The sequence below is a fragment of the Vespa velutina genome, chromosome 7, assembly GCF_912470025.1.
Source record: "Vespa velutina chromosome 7, iVesVel2.1, whole genome shotgun sequence".
NCBI classification, from domain to species: domain Eukaryota; kingdom Metazoa; phylum Arthropoda; class Insecta; order Hymenoptera; family Vespidae; genus Vespa; species Vespa velutina.
Window position 1 is genome coordinate 3,534,373 of NC_062194.1, and position 23,730 is coordinate 3,558,102.

Here is a 23,730-nt window from a genome sequence, read left to right on the forward strand (position 1 = left end):
CTATTCTATTCTAAAAATGACGCTTTTTAAGATTATTTATAATTGAGAATGCAATAATTCAATAAAAGTTTCCCCTTTTTGGTCGATCTACTTTCAACGATTCTACCTGAAATGGAGGGTTGTAAAACGTTCTATTTCCCTAGTTCTTATGAGAATCTCGAATTTCTATAACACTCTCGAACGATGTATAAAACAGAGTGTTCTCACCATTTTTAGATGATGGAAAAAGCGTGGAAGAAGAGAACGTTCGATCTGCCTCGACGGAATTTTCTCGTACTATGAAGACTTCGAACGAGTATGCGAATCATCAATGTCTTTTCCTTCGGATCCTTTTTATAAGAAATATTTTCAATGAACTCTTAAACATTATGTTACTTTGATATTAGAATTTCCGTAGTTAGATGATATGCATTCACAGATTAATATCATTTAATATCAAAATTATCTAGACGAAGAAGTTTAATCTTAGAATAATAACGTATAAGATAAGAAAAATAATAGGCATTTATATTAAGAGAGAATTTTATCAATAAATTACTAGATGTCACTACTAGCGAAATGAATTATTTCTTTTTTCTCTTTTTTTTTTTTTTTCTTGTTTATATTCTAATTATACATATTCTTTTTTCTTTTAAAATAACTAAAAGTTTTATATCTTTCAAATGGTACATATGCAAAATGTATGTCTCATAAAGTGTAAGAAAAATGTCAATGCTCTTCTTTGTTATGAGACTCTAAAAATGTTTTATTTACATAGTCTCCTTTGTTTCCATTTACTATACCATATGCAAATGATTTTCTATATCTGTCTAAGCTATTTATTATCTATGGTAGATCGTAGATGAAAGTTACGTTCGATGGACAAATAAACTGTAATAATTAGAGAGAACTAGAAGGAACGCGGTCGATTATGTGTGAATATGAGTTTTACCATTCGTAGCATAATTTAATATGGCGGCTTTGGCAATACTGCTGTTGGGACCAAATGACCACGCGTCTCGTTGAATTGTCGTGCCTTGAACTACGTTCGTTCGAAGTGCCTTTTTCTTCCCGTGATTTTTTACGCTTTTTGTTAATTTAGAGTATAGATATATTTAATTGGTAGAATTTTAAGAGATATCCCCGTGGTGTTCGTGTTCCTCGATAATTGTTCCTGTGAAAAAGAGAAAACGGTAAGTATATGTATATCTCTGACATAGGAAAGAATGGTGTTGCTTAGTCGTTTCATGGATTGTCACGGGTGAATCACACCTCCTTGAGCTCGTACGCGCATAAACGAAGTTTAATTGATATTAAGAGGGGACAATTATCAAGGATCTGGAACTGTGAGCAGCTTTAACCGCCTCTCCGACAGTTCGCCGTTTGCCGACTACCGTAACGTGGATATTTACTAGCTTTCAAAATTTCTATTTTTATCCCTTGTGTTCCCGGTTTATCTACGTTGTTTCCGTTTCATCTCCAGCGTCTCTAATAGTGATATTTTACGATAATACATTGTGTTATTTCATTCGTCAATAAGAATAAGATTTAGGATCATTTTATTTTTATCATTTTAGTTATTTTTTTTATCATTTTAAACTTTTATCTTAATGCGCGATTATATATTAAGATTTCACTTGAAAAATCAGATAAACAGTCGTTGAAAGTGTTTTTCTTTTTTTTTTCTTTTTTACCTTTTTCTGATCTATCATCAATTCTTATTTCAAAATTAGATATCAATGATACTAAAGTTTTTAAAAGCAAACGATACCTATTGTTGGAGATGTGATGGAGTTTGTTACATAATTACATGTTGTCCTAGATTTTGACATTGACATGCTTTTGTAATAGATTTTGATATAACTATGTCAAATTGATACTGTGGGTTAAAAAAGTATTATAATATCAATGTGATCATGATACCGAACAGATTGTCTGATAGTGGACAGAGTAATATGACAACGAGCACTCAATTTGTGTTATATTTACATAAAACAAGAAGAACTGATGTATCTTTTTTTAATTCATATTACTTTTTCAATATGACACTTGGTCGTGTTTTTAAGGGTGAGTCGTTTGTCAATGTTTTATCTTTGTGACAAACACATAATTTGGGAATATACTAATACTTAGATAGTTTATACTTAGATAGTTGATACTTAGATAGCTAGTAATAATATTATTATGCTAGGTAGAATATATTGTACAATGATGTTAAGTCAAAAAGTTGAAAGAGAATATTTACTGAATATTTATTTTACTTTTTTCTTTTTTAGGTAAGGGACAACCTAAAGGGCAAGCAAGAATGCCTGCGGAGATGGACATACGCGTCAAAGTTATATATAATGGGTAATGAGCAATTTTGTATTATAACATGCTGTAACAGAATAAATCTAGCTTATGCTAGGTTTTATGTATTGCTATCAGTACCCGATATTGCTGTCCTATATAATTTACTTTTTTTTTCTATTTTTTTTTTTCTTTTTTCTTTTTCCAAACAAACGGTCTTTTTATTACTACCATTAATAATGTATCTTTGTTCTGGAAATGAATTCTACTATTTCTTTTTTTTTTTTTTTCAAAGGATCATCAAGACGTCTTGTCGGTTATTTTGAAACAACATATATATATATATATATATATATATGTATATATATGTTGAATATTCTGAATGAAATATTGAAATTCCACCTATTTTGATTATTACTTCATACATTTAATCACAATGTCAAAATATTTAATTAAAATATGAAATTATTTATCTTAGATGAATGAATGAAAATAGTAATCTAAGATAAGTAGGACGTAAGAGGATATCGAACCTTAGATTAAAAATTTAAAAGAAATTAATTTCGATTTAAGAGACATTCGTTATCGTTCATTTTCGCTTTGCAAACGTTAATGCTTGGTCGTAATGGTTGTTCAATGACAATTATCCACTCGGCGTTGCCAAGTTGATTCAACGCGCGAGTCTTGTACAGTGTGGCAAATCTATGTAGCGCTAATAGCACGTCCTGGATTTGCTCTCACATGGTTGCGGTATTATCGCTTAACGGGCCGAGAGTATGTATGAGAGATATTGTCATTTCTTTTTTTGGCACGGTTATTGGTAAAAAAAAAAAAAAAAAAAAAAAAAAAAAAAAAAAAAAAAAAAAAAAAAAAAAAAAAAAAAAAAAAAAAAAAAAAAAAAAAAAAAAAAAAATACGACAAGCACTTTTTCATCGATCAATGTATCCGTACATGCTATTGACGTTATAATTCACTCATTCACATTGAAACATTGATACCAGTTAGAAATAAAAGGACCAAATATTTTATACATATTCGAAAATACAGGAACAATTTGAAATCCACTTTATGAGAACGCATTTCAAATGCGATCTCTCGCGATAAATATTATCAGGTTTTTTTTTTTCTTTTTTTTCTTTTTTTTCTTTCTCTTTTTTCTTTTTATTTAATCGTTCGAACACTATATTTCTCTCGTGCTAATATTAGAGAAACGAGGAACGTACATTTATCTTCGTGACATACTAAACATACTAAATGAATAGAAAGAGTGTACGCGTGCTCGATGATGATCGCTCATTCGTTACGCTTTGTCTTTTTTTTTTTGGTTTAGTAAATAGTTAGTGTTTGAAAGTGTGAGACGCGCGGAAATGAAAGCACCCCATTAGAGAGGATGTTACGAGAGATTTGTAAAGAATCTAAACGATGATTATAAAGAAAGAGAGGAATGGAAGAGGAAGAGGGGAGTGAGGTAATGGAGGGGCCGGGAGGCGGGCGGGGAAGGGAACGTGGATGTTCGTCGGTAAGGGACAACAATAGATTTCGACGATTGGTTAGAACGATAAATGAAAATGGATGGGAGGAATACAGAGAGATCCCCGTACGTCGATGGACGTATTTACGATTATGTGTTTAGATTTCGAAAAATATTTTTTTTTTATCCGACATTTCGTATAAGAGCCCAATTTTATATCAGGGAGGTCCAAATTACATACGTGACGGCCGGGATCTCGGTGGATACGTTGCGGGAGGAGATGAGAGCGATATGCGGGTTCGGTGGCGCAGGGCCAGGTTCAGGGCCGGACCAACAATTCACCATGAAGTGGGTCGATGACGAGGGGGATCCTTGCAGAATCGCGTCGCAGGAAGAATTAGACGAAGCGCTGCGACTGTACGAACTAGAAAAGGACACGGAAATAACGATACACGGTCAGTATCATCACAGCTCTGTCTCTTAATATCTTCATCAATGAGATGACGCGATGATTATTTAATTGTTTATCTTCATTGAAATTTATATAACGAAAAGAGAGAAAAATAGAAACGAACGAATCGAACTGAGTATATATATATACATATATATATATGAGAACGATAATATGATTTATCTCTCTATCTCTCTCTCGCGCGCGCGTCGGCGAAATACTTGAATGAAGTTTGCCACGAAGCAACCTCGTCGTTCCTTCTGTTCGGGAAATATATATATATATGTATATATAAATATATATATATATATATATATATGTGTGTGTGTGTGTGTGTGTGTGTATCATTATTAAAAGGGAATATATAGGTGGTAGATACTCTTGCTTTTAATGGGTTCGCGCGTTTATTTCGTCAGTGTAGAAAATAAATGACTCAAACTTTCGAATTATTCTCTCATATTTTTGACGAATATTCGACTGCCTTTTTTCTTTTGAAACAACTACATTCCTTTTTCTCCTCCCTCTCTCTCTCTCTCTCTCTCTCTCTCTCTCTCTCTCTCTCTCTCTCTCTCTCTCTCTCTCTGTCTGTTTTTCCCTTTTTCTTTCGAAGAAAGTATATTACCTAACTAAGCGAGTATTTAAATACATATGTTGCTAAAGCGTTTCGTAAATATTGTAAATTGACAATGTTCTGTTTCTTTCTTTCTTTCTTTCTTTCTCTTTTTCTTTTTTTTCTTCATGTCTGTTTGAAATCGTCAAAAGTTTAATTACAATAGTTTTTCTCGATCTAGATCGCTCGATCTAACGATCGTTGAGTTCGATATTTTTTTCTTTTCTTTCTCAAAGAACTTAGTATAAAATATTTGTTTTGAATGGCATTTAAATGCACTTTTGTCGGTCAGTACACTTTGCTCAGTTGCTCGATGTATCGTGTAAATGTAGGATCGTCTAACTAGAGAACCTAACACCTCGTTGTCAAGCGTGTTTCGCTAAGAGAAATGCATTAGAACGTTAAACAATGTTTACGCATGTTTAAACGGTGTTAAAAGTCAAGCTTGTCGAAGTGTAAAAGCAGAGTTCATGGAATTATTTGAGAGAACTCATTTTGCTTACATTATTGCAAAAAGCAATAATGTCTTTTCCTATTAAAGATTCGATATTTAATATGTAATTCTATTCGAAATATGTAATATTATTAGGATGTTAATCGACTTAGATTTGAAAGTTTATGAGCATGTAGGTCAGAGAATAAAGTATTAAATATTCAAACCAAACAATTTTGAAAATAGTAATTGGGATAACATCTTTTCAACCATTCTTCTAACGTTCTATTCTACGTGAATACGTAGTACTCTAGTTGTTTTCACGAACGAGGAATCCCAAATCTAGGTATTAATACCTATCCCTATTGTCTTACCGTGTCGAAAAGGACAAAGGAGATATCGAACAGTCACGATTTGGATCACTACTTTTAGTAGAGATACCTTCTATACTTGGATCAAAGAACCCGATTATTAACATAGAATAATCAAAACTCGATATCCCTAAATTGTTCAAAATATCATGTTAATCGGTCTATGAACGAATTACATAAATCTGGAAATATTTCTTCCGAGTAGAGTGTGCCGAATTAGCAAAGAACGAATTTCAAAAATCAATTTATCTGAATTAATAACTAATTCATCACTTTATACGAATAATTTAAGACACTCGAATTGTTTTCGCAAAATTCGAATTGCGATATACTAGCTTTGATTCCTATAACATGAATCTTTCGTTAAGATTTAGATGAGTGAGAAGAAGGTGTCCTAGGAGCGCAGCATCCTGCGCAGAGATTCTTTAGTGTCCTGTCAGCTTCTTACTCTCTCTTGCTCCACACCCGTAGCGACAGGCGTGTTTCTTGATAGTCGAGGAAAAGTAAGGAGCTAGGAAGAGGACATAGACAAGAGTATTTTCCTTCTAGTTTTGTCTTCGTTGCTCGTTGTCCTGTTTGTTCTTGCATCGTCAAAGTTGGTCAGTGTTAGTAGAAGAACGGCGTTAGGAAAAGTAGTAAAGGTACTGGCAAAAGGGTAGGACAGTTCGCGTTAAACCTAAAGAGGGTGTAGATATAGGAGGAAGAGGAAGAGGAGGAGGAGAAGGAGGAGTTGGAGAAGGTGGTGGAGGTGGAGGAGAGAAACGAGGGAGCGCCCACCACCGGCGTCCTCGAGTTTGCGCGTTTCGCTTCGGTCGGTAGCGCGCGCCGAGCGACGCTGCCAGTTAACGCATCCTGCCGTGGCAGTCGATATCCTCGTACGGACCGATCAGCAAGGCGACGATCATCGTTAGAGTTCAGACAGAGAAGAGGAGTGACGAGAAGAGTCACTGTGAGTCTTTATGTATCGCGAGGGATTTGTGTAATAAGGAAAAAGAAAAGGAAGAAAAGGAGAAGGTAGAACAAACGGAATAATTATTGTTTTTTCCCTGTTGACGACTTGCCCGTTTGTAATCCCATCGTCTACTGATTCTGTGCGTTCGGTAGGTGTCTAAAGAAGACTGAAAGGAAGGAAGTTGAAAGAGAGAGGTCGCAAAAGAGGCGGTAAACGTGCATCGATCGAGGCAGCGATTCGTCGCACGCTCATCCGGATTCCTGTGAAAGAGAGAGAAGGAAAGAGCGAGAGAAAGTGCGAGACGCATCAAAAGGGAGGGGAAGACAGAGGGAGAGAGAGAGAGAGAGAGAGAGAGAGAGAGAGAGAGAGAGAGAGAGAGAGAGAGAGAAAGAGAGAGAGAGAGAGGGAGAGAGAGGGAGGGTAGAGAGGGAGTTTGGCGTTGCCAGCGGAAAGAGGCAAGGCAGGATAGAGGAAGGTCACGCGCCGGCACGGCTGGAGTCGGTGCGAAATGGCTTGGGGCTACTGGAGCGCGACTTCCGTCAGCGATCGAAGTCGGTCGCCACGTCGAGAAAAGGACAAACAACAACAGCAGCAGCAGCAGCAACAACAGCAACATCAAACGTTGCATCAACAGCAGCAACAACAACAATATCAGGAAGTGCCACAGGGTGGCTATGGGGTTCAGCAGTTGCAGGTCGAGTCTGCTGCCCCTATTGGCAGCGGAGGCCTAGCACCGGAGGAACCACCCCGTGGCACGATGATCCAGGCTGGTTCCTTCTACTCGTATACCGCAGCAACAACGGCAGCCGCTGCGGCGGCTGCAGCCGCAGCCGCAGCCGCGGCTGGACGTCGAATCGGTGCTTCGGTCGAAGGTCCTTCCTCTTCCTCCTCGAGCGGCATACAAATTTTACCGAGAGAACGACACATCGTCAAACCTCCACCGGTTGGGAATTATCCACCTTCGCCTGGTAGCGACTCCGGAGATTACGAGCAAACACCGCTCGGTGGTGGTATCGGTGGTTCTCGAGCAACCGAGTGCTCGCCACCGCCCCTACCTCATGCAGCCAGTCCACTCGGCATTGTCGCTGCTGGCCTTGGTCCTGGTGCCGACATCCTGGCACAACCATGCTCCTCCTCCAGGATGAAACTACTTGCCGACGAAACGGCCGAGGAATTCTCGGACGTCGACTCAGCCGGTCCTGAGATTATCTACGCGAGCAATGGCCGTGGTATCGGCACCACTGGCTGCCTATTGCACGGTCCCTGCGCTGCTAATCCACCGCCGGAACCCGCGCCTCCTATACCCCCTCTCCTGGACGAACACACCTCGGCACCCTCGCACATTTGGTTCAACGAAATCACCTGGGGTAGGTCTTTGTACGACTCGTCTTCTTCTTATTCTTATTGTCATTCTTATTTATCTTCTCTCTTGCCCCTTCTCTCATCGAGCTCGTATTCAACGTTACGTGGAAGTTATTTATCGATTGGACATCTATCAAGTCCCTCGATTGGAATTCTCCTAACCAAGTTTCTTTCCTCAGTGTAATATTCATCAGAGAACACGCTGTCTTTTTTCGCGGTATCATTCCAGTCTAACGAACCTAGTATGTACCTAATATAAACCTTTATAAACATGCAACTTTGTGCAACCACCGAGGCGCCACCACCCTCTTTCTATATCTAAAGGACAACCTACCTACCAATACTTTCAGCCTTTACTCTTTCTATTTTAGCCCTTTGTCGTGCGATATCAATCGATTTCGTACGAACAAACGTGTAATATTTTAATTATTATTTTTTCTCACTCTACGGTCGAGAATACGATTAAACGAAAAATCAATTCTGTCGTTTTAATTCGTAGATTTGCGAAAACGAGAGAGAGAAATTAATCTATATATTTGGTTATATGTTACCGACTGGTATATTTCATTTTTTAATAATCTCGATTCAAAAATTTGCAGCATTCTATAGATTTTAAATGAATTCCCAATAGAGTTATGAAGATTGTATTATTCTATTTAAAAATTTTTAGATGATTATATATTTGAAGAGAGAATCTATAGATTGCATCAAACTTTTGTCCACGAGGATATATAAATATAAAATCTTATAGATCATGCCTGTGGAAAGTTAAAGTTGTAAAAAGAACATCCATGGAATTTTTAATATCTATTGTACATTATAAATGCATATATACCGGGGATGAATATTAATGAGAATTGAAGATAAGGTAAGTGTTTCAAGGGTTTATGAATCAAGTCGACGTTTTGGGTTGATATTTAAAAAAAAAAAAAAAAAAAAAAAAAAAAAAAAATTTTTCTTGCCATCTGTGAATAAGTCATTCGAATTGAACATTAATGCACGAAATGTTAAGAGTTAATCACGTTGGCGATGCTTTCAACGTCGTCAGAAAGTAATTCGGTTTTGGTCTTTGATGCGCCGTTGCTTCCTGCGAGGCCATCGTAGGACCATTTTCAAAGCTCGTTTATCACCTCGCGGCATGCTCAAAGAGACGCGAATTTATGCGAGCAATCGCAAAGCTAATGCTTGCTCGTTAAAGTCCACGTTTTTTCTTTCTCTCTCTCTCTCTCTCTCTCTCTCTCTCTCTCTCTCTTTTTATATATCTCTCTCATTCGAACGGAGTGGTCTACTCGTTTTTTTTTCTTCATCGACATACTACTTTAAAAAAGCAGGAAATATCATTTCGATGATTTATCATTTGAAGGAACAAATTTTTTCGTGATCTAGTAAATTAAATCGTTACTTTGTCTCTGTAAATGCATGTGACATAATTTTTGCATTATTTTTTTTGTTATAATTTTTATTTTAGTGAGACTGGTTTATTATTATTTTTCTTCAAAATTTTTAAAAATGTGTATCATCTTTTATGAAGAATTAAAATGAACAAAATTTATATATACACACACACACATAGCCTAGGACTATTTAAAATGTTATGTATAAACCCTCTATGTGTGTGTGTGTTTATATATATATATATATATATATTTCGTGATCTTTCTCAACCATTGTCACGTCTAGACAGCATACGATATTTGAACTAAAATTCCCGACAAGTCTTACGAGTCCATTTTCGTTGAACAGTCATACTGACGCTGACTCAAAGGTTTTTGACGTTTTTAGAGCGCATAGGGGAGGAAAAACTTTGTTCTACAGAGAGCTTTCACCATCTTTTCCGCAGTTACCGTGAAGATTAAAGCAGCCTGTTCTCTTTTTTTCTTTCTTTCTCTCTCTCCTCTCTCTCTCTCTCTCTCTCTCTCTCTCTCTTTCCATTTGTGCGGACGAATAAGTATAATATTTCCGCTTCAATCGATCTCCCACAAGTTGTTCAACGTAGTACCACCACCTAGGTGATCGCGTAATTGTTCAGACGCTTTAGCGTTACCTCGGTCCTTTTCTTGTGCATCGTAAAGAAAAGTGGAACTTTACAGTGTCGTTTGAACGGAACTTCGAGTTACGTCCTCCTCTATAACCCTCGTTTACGATACCACTATCTATCTACCTACCTACCTACCTACCTACCTACCTACCTACCTACCTACCTACCTATCTACCTACCTACCAACCAAGCAAGCAACTAAGCAACCAAGCAACCAACGAACCAACCAACCTCCCTACCTGTCTTTCTACCTACCACCTACCTCCTATGTACATATCTCTTGAACTTATAGAACGTAAAAGCTTTTTCGAATCGTGTCACGTTGTTTACACTGCTCTTCTATTTGTGCAATAAAAAACAATAGTACGTTGATACATGTTTCTGGCTTTGACTAAATTAACTAAAGAACTGATCAAATTCCTACTTTATCTTTTTTTCTTTTTTTTTTTTTTTCTTTCGTTTTTGTAATCTCCTTTCTCTACTTTTCTGTGTCTTCTTATTTGTTTCTTTTTTTTTTTTTTTTTTTCTTTTATTTTTAATTTTAATCTTAATTTTAATTTCTATTTCGGCTTGGAATAAATTAATTGGAGAATATCAATTTTTTTTTTTTTTTTTTTTTTTTTTTCTTCTTTTTTCATATGTAATTTCTGTTCAAAAGCTTAACCAACATATTCACGTAATCTCTTCGAATGATAATACCATAATTATACCGGCCAGCGATGTTCTTTATAAAGATTTAATTGCTTTGCTTCCGCACTCTCGAGCACGCAAAGGAAGAAGAGGCCGATAGTTACGACAACGTGTATACCACACCTTTCTCGGCTATACGTATTTACGTCCGTCTCTTTTCTTCCTATTCGTGTTCTATTGCAACGGTCGAACAACGACAGACTTAGGGATATACGTTCGTGTGTCCTAAATTGGTGAAACGGTCGCGACGAAATTCGATAGGGTAGATAGATGAGAAGAAACTCCTTCTCCTTATCGCTTTTTCTCTGGCCTCCTTTATGTATTAATTTCGTAAGTGTGTGGGAAACATAGATAGAGATAGGTAGATAAATAGATAGATAGATAGATAGATAGATAGATAGAGAGAGAGAAAGAGATAGAGAGAACCGATAGATGCACTCGTAATAATTTACGCGAACTTATCTAGCAAGAAAATAGTTGAATGCAATGAGAAGAGGAGAAATACAATCCCCTGGCAAAAAGTTTTCGATCAGAAATTAACTAAAAACAAACACACACATACACATACACATTTATGCTTTATAATTATAAAATATTATTATTTATTGTTGAAATATGTTAATGGGAAAATAAATGTGGATTTAAAAGTGCACCATAAGTATAAACGAAATACAATAGAAATTGATAAATATATAAAAATAGAATTGATTTATTATTGAAATTGATTTATTATCGTCCGTATTTAAATCAAATAGAAAACTTATGGGGTGAAAATTGAGGATATTAGTTGATGAGTAAAAGCCGCGAAGTAAAGATGAAAAATTATAAGATTGTAAAAAATATGTCAGTCATAATCATACAAGGAAACATAACAAAATATTAATGGAATGTTTAGTCTTCATAAATACAAAATTAATAAATTAGATCGATTACTTTTTTCTCAGATTACCATTGATCAAAAACTTTTTTCCAGGCAACATTTCGTTCCTTCTTTTTTGTTTCCTTTTGATAATAATCAAGAATTTTTGTTATTTAATTTTTAATCATTTTATACTATAAAACACTTTTTGCTTTTCCATTAATTTCTCAACAATAAATAATAATATACGATTATAAAACATAAAACATAAATCTATGTGTTTTTAGTTAATTTCGTAATTAATTTGTGTCTGATTGAATACTTTTTGTCAGGGATTGTAGGAGAAGGAGAAGGAGGAGAAGGAGGAAGTGGTGGTAATGGTGGTGATGGTGGTGGTGGTGGTATTGGTGGTGGTGGTGGTGGTGGTGACTAAGGTAAGTTATAGATATTGCCTTTGACGTCATCTGTTTGAAAAATTACGTCGAGTAACAGCTGTGTATGGCGGATAAATTTGGGAAAAAAAGTCATACGTACGAAACGGCTTTTAATAAGGAAAAGAAAATAAAGCTTGTTCGTGTGGGGGGATATAATCGTGATCGAGATCTATGTACGTATTTATTTCAAACTGATTGCGATGGTTGTGATTAAAATTCCGACGTATATTATCGTTGAGTGAGAAAAATCATAGTTGCATATTGCAATCTCAAGATCGTACATATGCATATATATATATATATATATATATATATGCATATGCATGTACGTATCTATATTTATGTCGTTCTATTTGACATATACGATTCTTTCATAGTAACGTAATCATTCGGATCTCATCTGTGTTTGGTCATACACGTGGGTGAGTGTTTCTCATATTTCTCTCATCTAGATTTATATATACGTTTAAATCGCTTGTTTCATGCTTACGAGGTTTATGGAGTAATGAACATTTTTCTTTGAAATTTTTAATAATCCTTGATACGTCCATACCTTGCGAATTTTTCTGTTTTATCTCTTAATTAAAAATAAAAAACGTACGGTGTGTAACGTAAATAAGAAGAATAAAGTAAAACAGTTCAAAGGGGGAGATTAATATTTATAATATTACGTAATAATACGATTTTGATTCATCCTTTGTATTCGACGTTCATGTACATATAAAATACAATGCAGCTTATTATATTCAATATTTTGGATATAATGGAAAAAGAGAGAGAGAGAGAGAGAGAGAGAGAGAGAGAGAGAGAGAGAGAGAGAGAAAAGAAAAATTACTTGAAAAATAAAAGATGAATAAACCTTTGTAATTCCATTCAAATAGAACTTCTTAACCAGGCTTTGTAACTTAGATTATATATAAGAAAGAAACATTTAATAAATAACATATATAAATATGTGAACGTGTTTCTCGGTTTGTTTGTTTTGATAAATCTTTTCTTGTTGAAAATAACAAGAAAACACTTTGACTCAGCGAGCACGCAAATACATACGAGAGAGGATGATTGAGAGATAAACGAGACTGATGCTTTCACATAGAGCGTATCTCTTTGAATGTTATTACAATGAGTTTTATCATCGTACGCATCGATGTACTAGTTCGTAATCAGCTGTTACCGGTCTTTATCTTATCTTACACGCTGCAAATCGCGATTCTCGTGTTAGAGAAACTAGAGAAAAAGAGAGGGAGAATGAGTAAGTAAGTAAGTGAGTGAGTGAGTGAGCGAGATAGAGAAAAAGATAATCTTATCATGTCGCCAAACCGGTCGGTACGCGACTTGAGCGTCGTTTCCTTTTTCGTCGATTTCAGTTTCTAATCGAGAGTTCGAGATCGCGCGAGATCATTCTCTTCTCTCTCTCTCTCTCTCTCTCTCTCTCTTTTCTTTCTCTCTCTCTCTCTCTCTCTCTCTCTCTTTTTCTTTTTTTCTCTATCTTTGAACGCACGGATGTCGTATTCGCGTTTATCACCTGCTTCCTCATCTCGTATGATGGTACAAAGCAAAACGACACTTGGTAAATTCTCTGACTCCTTTCGTAGGTACGACGAAGATGAACAACATCTTGACCTGTCTATTTTAGAATTAAATTTATATTATATCGATCTGTCCCATAGTGTTTTCGTTAATATTATAATTTATCTGTTTATCAATTTATCTTTTTCTCTCGCTCTCTCTCTCTCTCTCTCTCGTAGACACGTGTTTATGTATACATATTAAATGTACATAGGTAACATACATGTAACCTCGATTTGTCGAGTAAACGCTATTAAGAGTATTTCAAAGTCATCCTCTCGTGCCTTCGTCATTGATCACTCTCATAGTTTGCGCGCCATAACGCCGCCGCCTGTGACACCGTTCTTTATTAAAGAGGACGTTGAGAGAGAAGTTGCTCCAAATGGTCTTCCTCGTTTGCCTCTTCTCGATTGCGGAAGGTGGTGCATCATGCTTCTTATTTTCTTTCCTTCGAGTTTCTAATTTATTTGTATCTTTTTTGTTTTCTTTCTTTTTTTTCTTTTTCTTTTTCTTTTTTTATTTGCCCCTTATCTTCCTTAATATGATTTTCTAAAGGAAATCAGCAATTATAAAGATCATCGCGTTCAAGTTTTATCTCGGTTTTACAAGAAATTGCTTTTCGTCCTACACATTTTGAATTCTATTTCTCTTTCCTTCCTTCTCTCTCTCTCTCTCTCTCTCTCTCTCTCTTTCTCTCTGTATATTTATATATATATATTTTTTTATATTTATTTTAATACCCGTTGATATTCTAATGTGTTTAACATATAAATTGGTGTTTTAGAAGAGAAGATTATATTTGTTCCAAGATAGTAGACTGGACATAATGAAACCACTTTGTTAGCTTCGTTAAGTTTTTTCTATTTGCTATATAACATCCAAGATATTTAACATACAAATTGATATTTTAGATATTATAATATTTTTTATTTATTTATTTTTTTCTTCCTTTCTTATATATAAATAGAAGAAAGTTGCGTTGATTGTAATCACTTTGTCGATTTATCTTTTTACAACAATATTGATCTATATATATATATATATTTTTTTTTTGAGATTTTAATCGATATTAAAAATACTTTCAAAGTGTTCGAAGACTATTGATTGAATTAATATGATATGATTACACTTACGTGATATATTTTAATTGTATCTTGTTAGAATAAAAATATAGCCTTTATTATATTCCGTTACGAGTTTACAGTGACAAAAATTCGAAAAGATTTTTGATTTTTTTTATGTCGGTACGTATGTATACGTATATTTACGAGAAACTTGTATCATTGTGTTTTCAATTCGAGAGAGCTTAAAGCGACACTCAGCACCGATGATGTTACTTTAATTGCTCAACTCGACGCGACACGATGTCACGAGAAAAAAGACGCGTTCATTTTTACTCGAATCGAATCCACTCGTCGCCAGTCGGTGTTCACGATCGTTTTCTCTTTGACCCTTTTTATAGCTTCGATATATGTACCAATATAATATTATTTGCGAATGGATTTGAAAGATCGGGTTATTAAAATTTTACTGATTAGAAACTTGATCTTGTTTCATTATTAAACACGTTTAACGTCAAATCTAATTTCAATTTTTATTTAATTAATTATTAATTATAATATATTATGAAAAGAAATTAAATTATATTATTATGGTTTAACTTTATGCAAAGTTATTAAGGAATTAAGTATCAAAGTATATATCTGAATAACATTGAAACCTAGAAAATATTATAACTTGTATCTCTATAATATAATATTTTATAACAAGTACTAAAAAGACACCACGCGAACTATAAAACGCGACTCGTTAAAATTTTACTTTTTCATGTTCTTAATCTTGAAGTTCACGACACGAAACATTTCGAACTTTAGTAATAGCTAATGCAATTTCTCTTTTTAAAGATTTATAGCCTTAACTTTATCGAAATGAATTTTACCTTTGGACAGTTTCACTGTTTAATATGTATGTAGTTATATACACATGTACTACTTACATATACGTATGATCGAGAAATTATGGGATTTTCATGTTCTCCCTGTACAATTTTCATAGAACTCACGTACCATACGTGTACGTATACATTAACATTCCATTACTTTTTTTTACACCGATAGCGAGTTCGTCGGTTTTTGCAATTGTAAAAGAGAGAAAGAGAGAGTTGAAGAGAAACAAAAAAAAAGGGACAAAACAAAAAAAAGAGAGAGAGAGAGAGAGACACATAGTATCGAGTTGGTAAACGAGCTTAACTTTTTTCAACGATCTGAGAGAGAGATTCCGATGCTTGCAACATTGTTATTTTCCGTTATGTGTTTGTAGAAAGTTTTGTATCTACATTTACTATATACACGAACATAACATACATACGTAAATGGTTGACAAAAAAACGACCCTTTTTCCTCTCTCTCTCTCTATCTCTATCTCTTGGTATCTTCTCTCTCCCTTTTTCTCTCTCTCCTCTCTCTCTCTCCTGTTTTGCCCGCTTAAAGTTCGAGGCTACCACCGTCTGTGAGAAGAGGTCTGCGCTTGAATAGTGTCGCTTCGCGAGTACGCGTCGCTTTGTTACATCTTCGATCGTGTATAAGATACTCTCTTCCTTTTAGCTTTCCCTGGTTTCCCTCAAACCTACCACTCTACGCGTATCGAGTTTTATTACTCGTACAACGACCCCGATCTAACTTAACATTTTATTCCCTAAGATTCTTGGCCCGATTAGACGATGGAAAAACTTTGGACAAAGGTAATGTACACGTGAACTTCAACTCTTGTGTTATTTTTTATATTTATATATATATATATATATATATATATATATATATATATATTTTTTTTTTTTTTTTCTTCTCTTTTATTTTTACCATCTTTAAATTAAATTGTCGCAATTACAAGAATATATCGATTGATTATAAAGAAAAATATATAGATATAGATAAGAGAGACCAGGTAAAAATTAAAAGAGTAATCGATCAGCAATATCGTTTCTATTTTTATTTAATTTTTAATTTTGTTTATATAGCAATAATATTATTTTGTATTTACTTATGAAATGTGGTATTATACTTTTATCTAAAATTTATGAAAATTTTACGTTCCTTGAAATGCTCCTCGTGTACTATAGTTAGCCATTGTCACAGGGGTGTTATAGAGGATATAGAAGTGGAACGAAACGTGAGTTAGACTCATTACATACACGTACGCATGAACGTACGCATTTTATATATATATATATACACACATACATAGAGAGGGGGGAGAAAGAGAGAGAGAGAGAGATATCTCTATTTCTAAACGGATTTTTACATATTCTTCGTTTAATCAATTTATCGAAAATCATTAAACGTTTAAATCCGATATAACAGACGAATAGGATTTTTTTAACAAAGTCTGCGCTAATGATCGCGTTACGAAATTATATTTAATTATTCAATTTTATGTCTATGAACGTGGATTTATCATCTATACACACATGTTTATATGTATGCATGTTTGCACATGTCGAGATGATATGAAGAAAGTGAAGTGCAGTTAGGTCGTATAAGAAATGTATAACTAATTGCATACCTATATATACACATATATATACACACACACACACACACACACACATATATATATATATATATATATATATATATATAGCATGAAATATCAAATATCTACGTCCCTTATACAAAGTTTGAAGTTATTATAACGGTTTGGTAATTTTCGTAAGATAGGCATGGACACGTTAACATCCCCTCGTTAGCAACGTCATCGACTTAACGCGAGTTCTATATTCGTGGCTTTATTAAACCCAGTGAGGACCGGTGTATTCTAGCTTAATAAATATACATGCATTCTTGATTCGTCCATCGACCGTGTCCGTGGAGCTTCAAGTCCAGCAGTTTGCTCCGCAACGACACTTAACCTTCTTCTTTCTTCGCTATCTTTCTTCTTTCTCTCTTTCTCGCAATTGTCTCTTTGACGTTAACGAACAAAAAATAAACGATTTATAAAAGACAAGCATCTATGGAACAAAGTAAGCTCGATCGTACCTTTTACACATAAGTATATAAATTTGTGTGTGTGTGTGTGTGTGATATGGGATGAATTGTTTCGTTAGTTTAATCGTTTAGAATGTAAGAGAAAAAGAAAGAGAGATTGGGAAAATATCTTTTCATTCAAAGTTACGTGAAACTAGTCGTGCGATATATTAAAACACATTTCTCTATAAAATACATTATTGCTTTTCAAATCGTTGAATCAGAACGTTCGGAAAACGAAAGAAAAAGAGAGAATGCAATGAAGCAATTACGAATGTTTGCGACCGATAAAGAAAATCGCTATTCGAGCGAGACTAGGAAAAGATCTATGCTATGTTTATATGCACGTGTGCGTGTATGTGTGTGTGTGTGTGTGTGTGTGCACAGTCGCGTGTGTTTGTAATATATAGACATACGATTAGTATTACATACTTGTTATGATATGAAAGCTCGAACTTAGACTGTTCATCGCTCATTCTTTATCCATTCTTTCTCTTTCTCTCTCTCTATCTCTCTATCTCTCTCTTAAATCCTTGGAGACTCTTACTTCATTGATATTTACTATTATGGTATAGTATATCCAGCTAAGCTGGATATATGCAGTAAATCCGAAGTACAGAATAAAATATGAGTCAAGTAACTCACGAGAGTCGATGGATCGAAATGAGTGCCCTCTCAATCATGAAATTTTTAATTTCTTGTCTTTTCCTAACTACACAGACGTATAATCTATTCGACAATTTTTTCTCCCGTTCCTTTTGAAATTATTTAATAAGTACGAATACGTTCGTACGATGTACGTCGGAATGATATTAAAGAAATCTTCTTTGGGATTATTTAATTATAAAAGAAAAATATATTTTAATTACGAAAAAAAGAGAGAGAGAAAAAAAAACATACGAGATATAAAATACAGGTATGTATGTAAGTAGATATTTTTCAATATACTATTTATTCTTCTCCTTTATTATATTAACGTTTCATGTTAATCGTGTTTCGCGATTTTTCAACTCGTTCAACATTATTCTTCTTTTTACATAGATATTATATGTATATGTAAAACTTATACAAAATAATGGAAAAAAAAAGAAAAAAAAAAAAAAAAAAAAAAAAAAAACAAACAAAAAAAAAAAACAAAAAAAAGAAAAACAAAAGACAAAAAACGAAAAAGGAAAAAGAAAGGAAAAAAGAAAAAAAAAGAATAGCAACAATACATTTCTTATATATATATATATATATAAGAAAAAAAAGGAGGAAAAAAAAAAGAAAAAGAAAATAACGTAAGTGATTTACATTTGTTTCAGTTTTTCCAAATGTGCCGCCCGCCCCAGGAATGCCTTGTCAAGGAGAAGACAGTGAGTGTTTCGTTGCATTTAACGCCATCAGTATATAGTATATTATATCGATGCTCGTTGTTGTTTTATAGTAGTGTTGCTTTCGATCGTGTCTTGATACGTATACTAGCCAGCGAGTTGGTCGACGAACGACGATAAAATGGATACGACCCCAAATACTTTGTGTGTATTCTTGGCAATATCCATCGATGGAAAATTTGTAAATCGATCCGGACGAATCGTGACAAATCATCATATCGTCATCGTCATTGTCATCATCATCATTATCATTATCATCATCATCATCGTTCGTCATATTGATTTCTTTTTTCGTTCACGATCATATACATACATATGTATGTATTAATCTATTTATGTACATATGTACGTACGTATGTATGTATGTATGTATGTATGTATGTATGTATGTATGTATATCCAAGTAATTCCACGAGAGAAAGATACTTTCAAGCACGTAGAATATTTAAAATTTCGCGGTTGTCCCACGACGAAATACGAGATGTTTACAAATTTTCCGTCGTGCGTCTCATTTCCGTTTTTGTGTTTTGTTACGTACATACACACATATATATATATATATATATATATATATATATATATGTATATATTATATCGCGTTTTCGTTCTCGCGAAGTAAGATTCCTATTGAACACGTGCGATTTCTAAACGATTTTACGAAAGCATGGAGCAGTTAAGTCTAATCCGATTCTTTCTTCAAGTAATTCAACACGGTTAGAAACATTTCTATCTATGTATAATATATATGTATATATATATATATATACGTGTGTATATGTATATAAAAATATATACATGTATATATATTTAAACATAGCACGCGAAAGGGACGTATGAAACGTAGAAGAAAAGATTGCTTGGAAGAATTATTGTCATTGTTACATTAAAGCCATTTTTATATTTTATCATTTCTTATTTATTTACTTATATACATTATATCAGACAAGTAGCAAACACAGAAATATATGCACTTACATATATATGTTTATAAATCATCCACACGATTCTTCTTTGCTGATAATTTATGTTGCCTTTTTTGCATTGTTATTACGTATTGTTATTGTCGTTGTTGTATTATTGATCGTTCTCAAAACATTCATTAAGTTGTCATGACATGCTCTTCTCATTATATTTTCTTTTTATTTTCTTCATTTCGATATGCGCGAGATAAATGAATATCACAGGTATTCCAATCACCGTAAATCCTTTTACCCTAATACCACCCCCACATAAAATTCCTTCAGCCTTTTGTGACAATTATTTGGTTTCATTTTCCAAAGGAAGCATATACAGACGCGGAGCACGTAGGTGGAGGAAGCTGTACCGGGTGAATGGACATATATTTCAGGCGAAACGCTTCAATCGGGTAAGCATCAATATATCTATGTATATATATATACATATATATATATATGTATATATATAGATATTTTTTTTTTACAATTAAAATTTTTCATTATTATTTCAATATGTATATATATATATATATATTTCTTTTTCTTTTTCATATACATATCAATCATCATTGAGCCTGTATTTTATATACATATATATATATATATATATATATATATATATATGTGTGTATATAGAATTCTATCTTTTTCCCTCTCGTTTAAAACATGATCAAACGACATAATCGTACGAGGAAAGAGGAAGAAGGAAACTTGCTGGCTAGTGAAAGTTCGTTGATAATCGAGCTTTCTCGCAGAAGGATCTTCTCATTTATTTTCTTTTCCATTTTCTTTTTCTTTTTTTTCTCCTTTTTCTTCTTCCTTTTTTTCTTTCCTTTTTCATTATCTTTTCTCTTCATTCGAAAGATTAGACGCAATACAAACACTTTTTCGCTGTTCTGGCATATAGAATACGCTGCCGCCTATATGATAACAAAACGTACGTTTGAATATTATTTTTCTTTTACACGCCTGAAGAACTAATGCAATAAACGTAGTAGTAACGTGGATTCGTCTCGATGGTTGGAGAGGCTGAGAATAACGTATGGCGGAATCGGATCGAGACTCTGATACGATGAGGGAGATAAAAGGAGAAATAGAATGTTTGTGTGTGTTTGTGTGTGAAAGAGAGAGGAAGAGAGAGAGAGAGAGAGAGAGGGAGAGGGAGAGAGAGAGAGAAAGAGAGAGAGAGAGAGAGACACATATACATACACAAACACAGACAGAGACAGAAAAGGGCCAATATAGGTATAGGTACTATCGATAACTAACTTCCTTGTTTGACTTCCTTCTCAGCGGGCGTTCTGCGCGTTCTGCCAGGATCGGATCTGGGGACTGGGTCGGCAGGGATTCAAGTGTATCCAGTGCAAGCTCCTTGTACACAAGAAATGTCACAAGGTGGTGCGGAAGCCCTGCTTGAGCATGCAGCAGCAGCAACAACAGCAACAACAACAATTGCAGAGCACGGAATCCCAGACGATCGACAGGAACGGCGATCAACAACAGCCTGATTCTCTACGTTGCAGTCCGGCAGCTCATCTCGAAGACGAGATCGCTGAGTCGCCGATCGTTGAGGAGCACTCACGTAATCGTAAGAAATCGCGATTATATTAATACTTTCTCAGTTAAATTTTATTTTTTAATAAGGATAATAGATTTAACAAGGATAAAAAGAATCTAATGATCTAAAAGATATAATTATATACATATGTGTGTTTGTGTGTGTGCGTGCATGTATATATATATATTTGCATTTATATTTTATTTAAAAAAAAAAAAAAAAAAAAAAAAAAAAGAAAAATATTAGATCAGTATACTACGAGTCTATGTAAAAGTTTTTCGATAGTCGAATACGTTAAGAAAGAATACTTTTTAAGGTATGGATTTATAGATTATTTCTTCATTTCTTTTTCTTGTTTTTTTTCATCTTTTTTTTCTTTTTTCCTGTTTTTTTTTCAATCTAAAAACAGGAACCGGTAGCTACGAAGGGGAAGAATTGGCATTAGATACGGTTACTGGCGCTGATAATTCAAACGATATGCAGAGGCAATACTCGTTGAACGATTTCGAACTCATCAGGGTGATTGGTCGTGGTTCTTATGCAAAAGTTCTCATGGTCGAACTTAAACGTACCAAAAGGATCTATGCGATGAAGGTGATCAAGAAGGCATTGGTAACAGACGATGAGGATATTGACTGGGTGCAAACGGAGAAGCATGTATTTGAGACTGCCTCGAATCATCCCTTCCTCGTTGGCCTTCATTCGTGTTTCCAAACACCCTCTCGACTTTTCTTCGTCATCGAATTCGTCCGAGGTGGTGATCTTATGTTCCACATGCAAAGGCAGCGTCGACTTCCTGAGGAACATGCACGCTTTTATGCGGCTGAGATCAGTCTTGCGTTGAACTTCTTGCACGAGAAAGGTAAATAGAGATATATGAGGTATTTAATTTTTAATTTATATATATATATTTTATCTTCATTTTAAAGCACATAGATTAAGTTTAGAAATTTTCATTATCATTAGTATATAAAATTCTTATATAAATTTTAATCCCCGAAATTATTTTGGATAAAGATATAATGAAAACAATAATATTCACACGACAGGTATAATATATCGAGATCTAAAACTGGATAACGTATTGCTGGATCATGAGGGTCACGTCAAGCTTACGGATTATGGAATGTGCAAGGAGGGTGTCCGAGAAAGCGATACCACTGCAACTTTCTGTGGAACACCTAACTATATAGCCCCGGAGATATTGCGTGGCGAGGATTATAGCTTTTCAGTCGATTGGTGGGCTCTTGGCGTTTTATTGTACGAAATGTTGGCGGGTCGTAGTCCCTTCGACATTGCCGGTGCTTCGGAGAATCCCGATCAGAATACCGAGGATTATCTCTTCCAAGTTATATTACAAAAGACGATTCGTATTCCGCGATCGTTATCGGTAAAGGCCGCTTCCGTTTTGAAAGGCTTCCTTTGCAAGGATCCCGCTGAGAGACTTGGTTGTGGAAAGAGGCCTTCGGCCTTTTTCGATATAGTCACGCATTCTTTCTTCAAGGCGATCGATTGGGAAATGGTATGTCTTTTTTCACTCTCTCTCTCTCTCTCTCTCTTTCTCCTTTCTCTCTCCTCTCTCTCTTTCTCTCTTTTCTATTCAGAATAAATAGATAGATAGATATAGAGGTAACTCTTTGAATATACGAGTTCTAACGAGCTATGTTAATCGATAATGTGCAGCTTGAACAGAAGCAAGTCACGCCGCCATATAAACCACGCTTGGATTCTGACCGCGATTTGGCAAACTTCCCACCGGAGTTCACCGATGAGCCAGTACATCTGACGCCGGATGATCCGTAAGTTTTTAACTATTGATAACTTGGAAAGTTAGTTTGAGAGATTCGAGTATTAAGGGTTTATCCTTATTATCAAGGTATCTCTGAAAGTTATCTAATAGTTTATCTTTATTATCAGGATATCTGAAAGATAATAATCGTCGTTTGAAATTATGTAAATATATAAATATTATCCCCGTTGTTTAAAACTTTTTTCCCTTTCTATTTCCTTCTTTTTTTATGTTTTTCTTTTTTTCTTCTTCTTCTTTTGTTTTTTTTTTGTTTTTTTTTTTTTTCTTATAGGAGAGTGATCGATAAGATCGATCAGAGCGAGTTCGAGGGCTTCGAATACGTGAATCCATTACTAATGTCCCTGGAGGATTGTGTGTGACAAGAGCCGCTCGTAGTTGTGCCACAGCACGTACAAGATGAACAACAAATGCAACAGTTTTACATGGAAGAATTGTCAAACAAACTGTCGAAGCTACGAATCGATCCCCTCCTTCGCATTAGTTCCGATAATCAGGGATATCAT

General features: G+C 34.6%; 1 protein-coding gene across 10 annotated transcripts; it reads left to right on the plus strand.

The window, feature by feature from the left end:
* The first annotated feature begins 738 nt into the window (after positions 1-738).
* Positions 739-23,730, plus strand: LOC124950309 (atypical protein kinase C). 10 transcript variants are annotated; one of them, XM_047496797.1, is made up of 10 exons: positions 739-1,172; positions 2,256-2,328; positions 3,962-4,194; positions 18,835-18,885; positions 20,184-20,269; positions 21,153-21,447; positions 21,827-22,279; positions 22,467-22,939; positions 23,101-23,216; positions 23,499-23,730. In XM_047496797.1, the coding sequence occupies exons 2-10, from the start codon at positions 2,285-2,287 to the stop codon at positions 23,584-23,586; spliced, it is 1,839 nt and encodes a 612-aa protein (XP_047352753.1). In that variant the 5' UTR covers positions 739-1,172; positions 2,256-2,284; the 3' UTR covers positions 23,587-23,730. The 10 variants fall into 10 exon arrangements, with proteins under 10 accessions (XP_047352753.1, XP_047352755.1, XP_047352759.1 ...); XM_047496798.1 differs by lacking the exon at positions 739-1,172 and adding an exon at positions 1,225-1,374; XM_047496794.1 differs by lacking the exon at positions 739-1,172 and adding an exon at positions 1,405-2,046.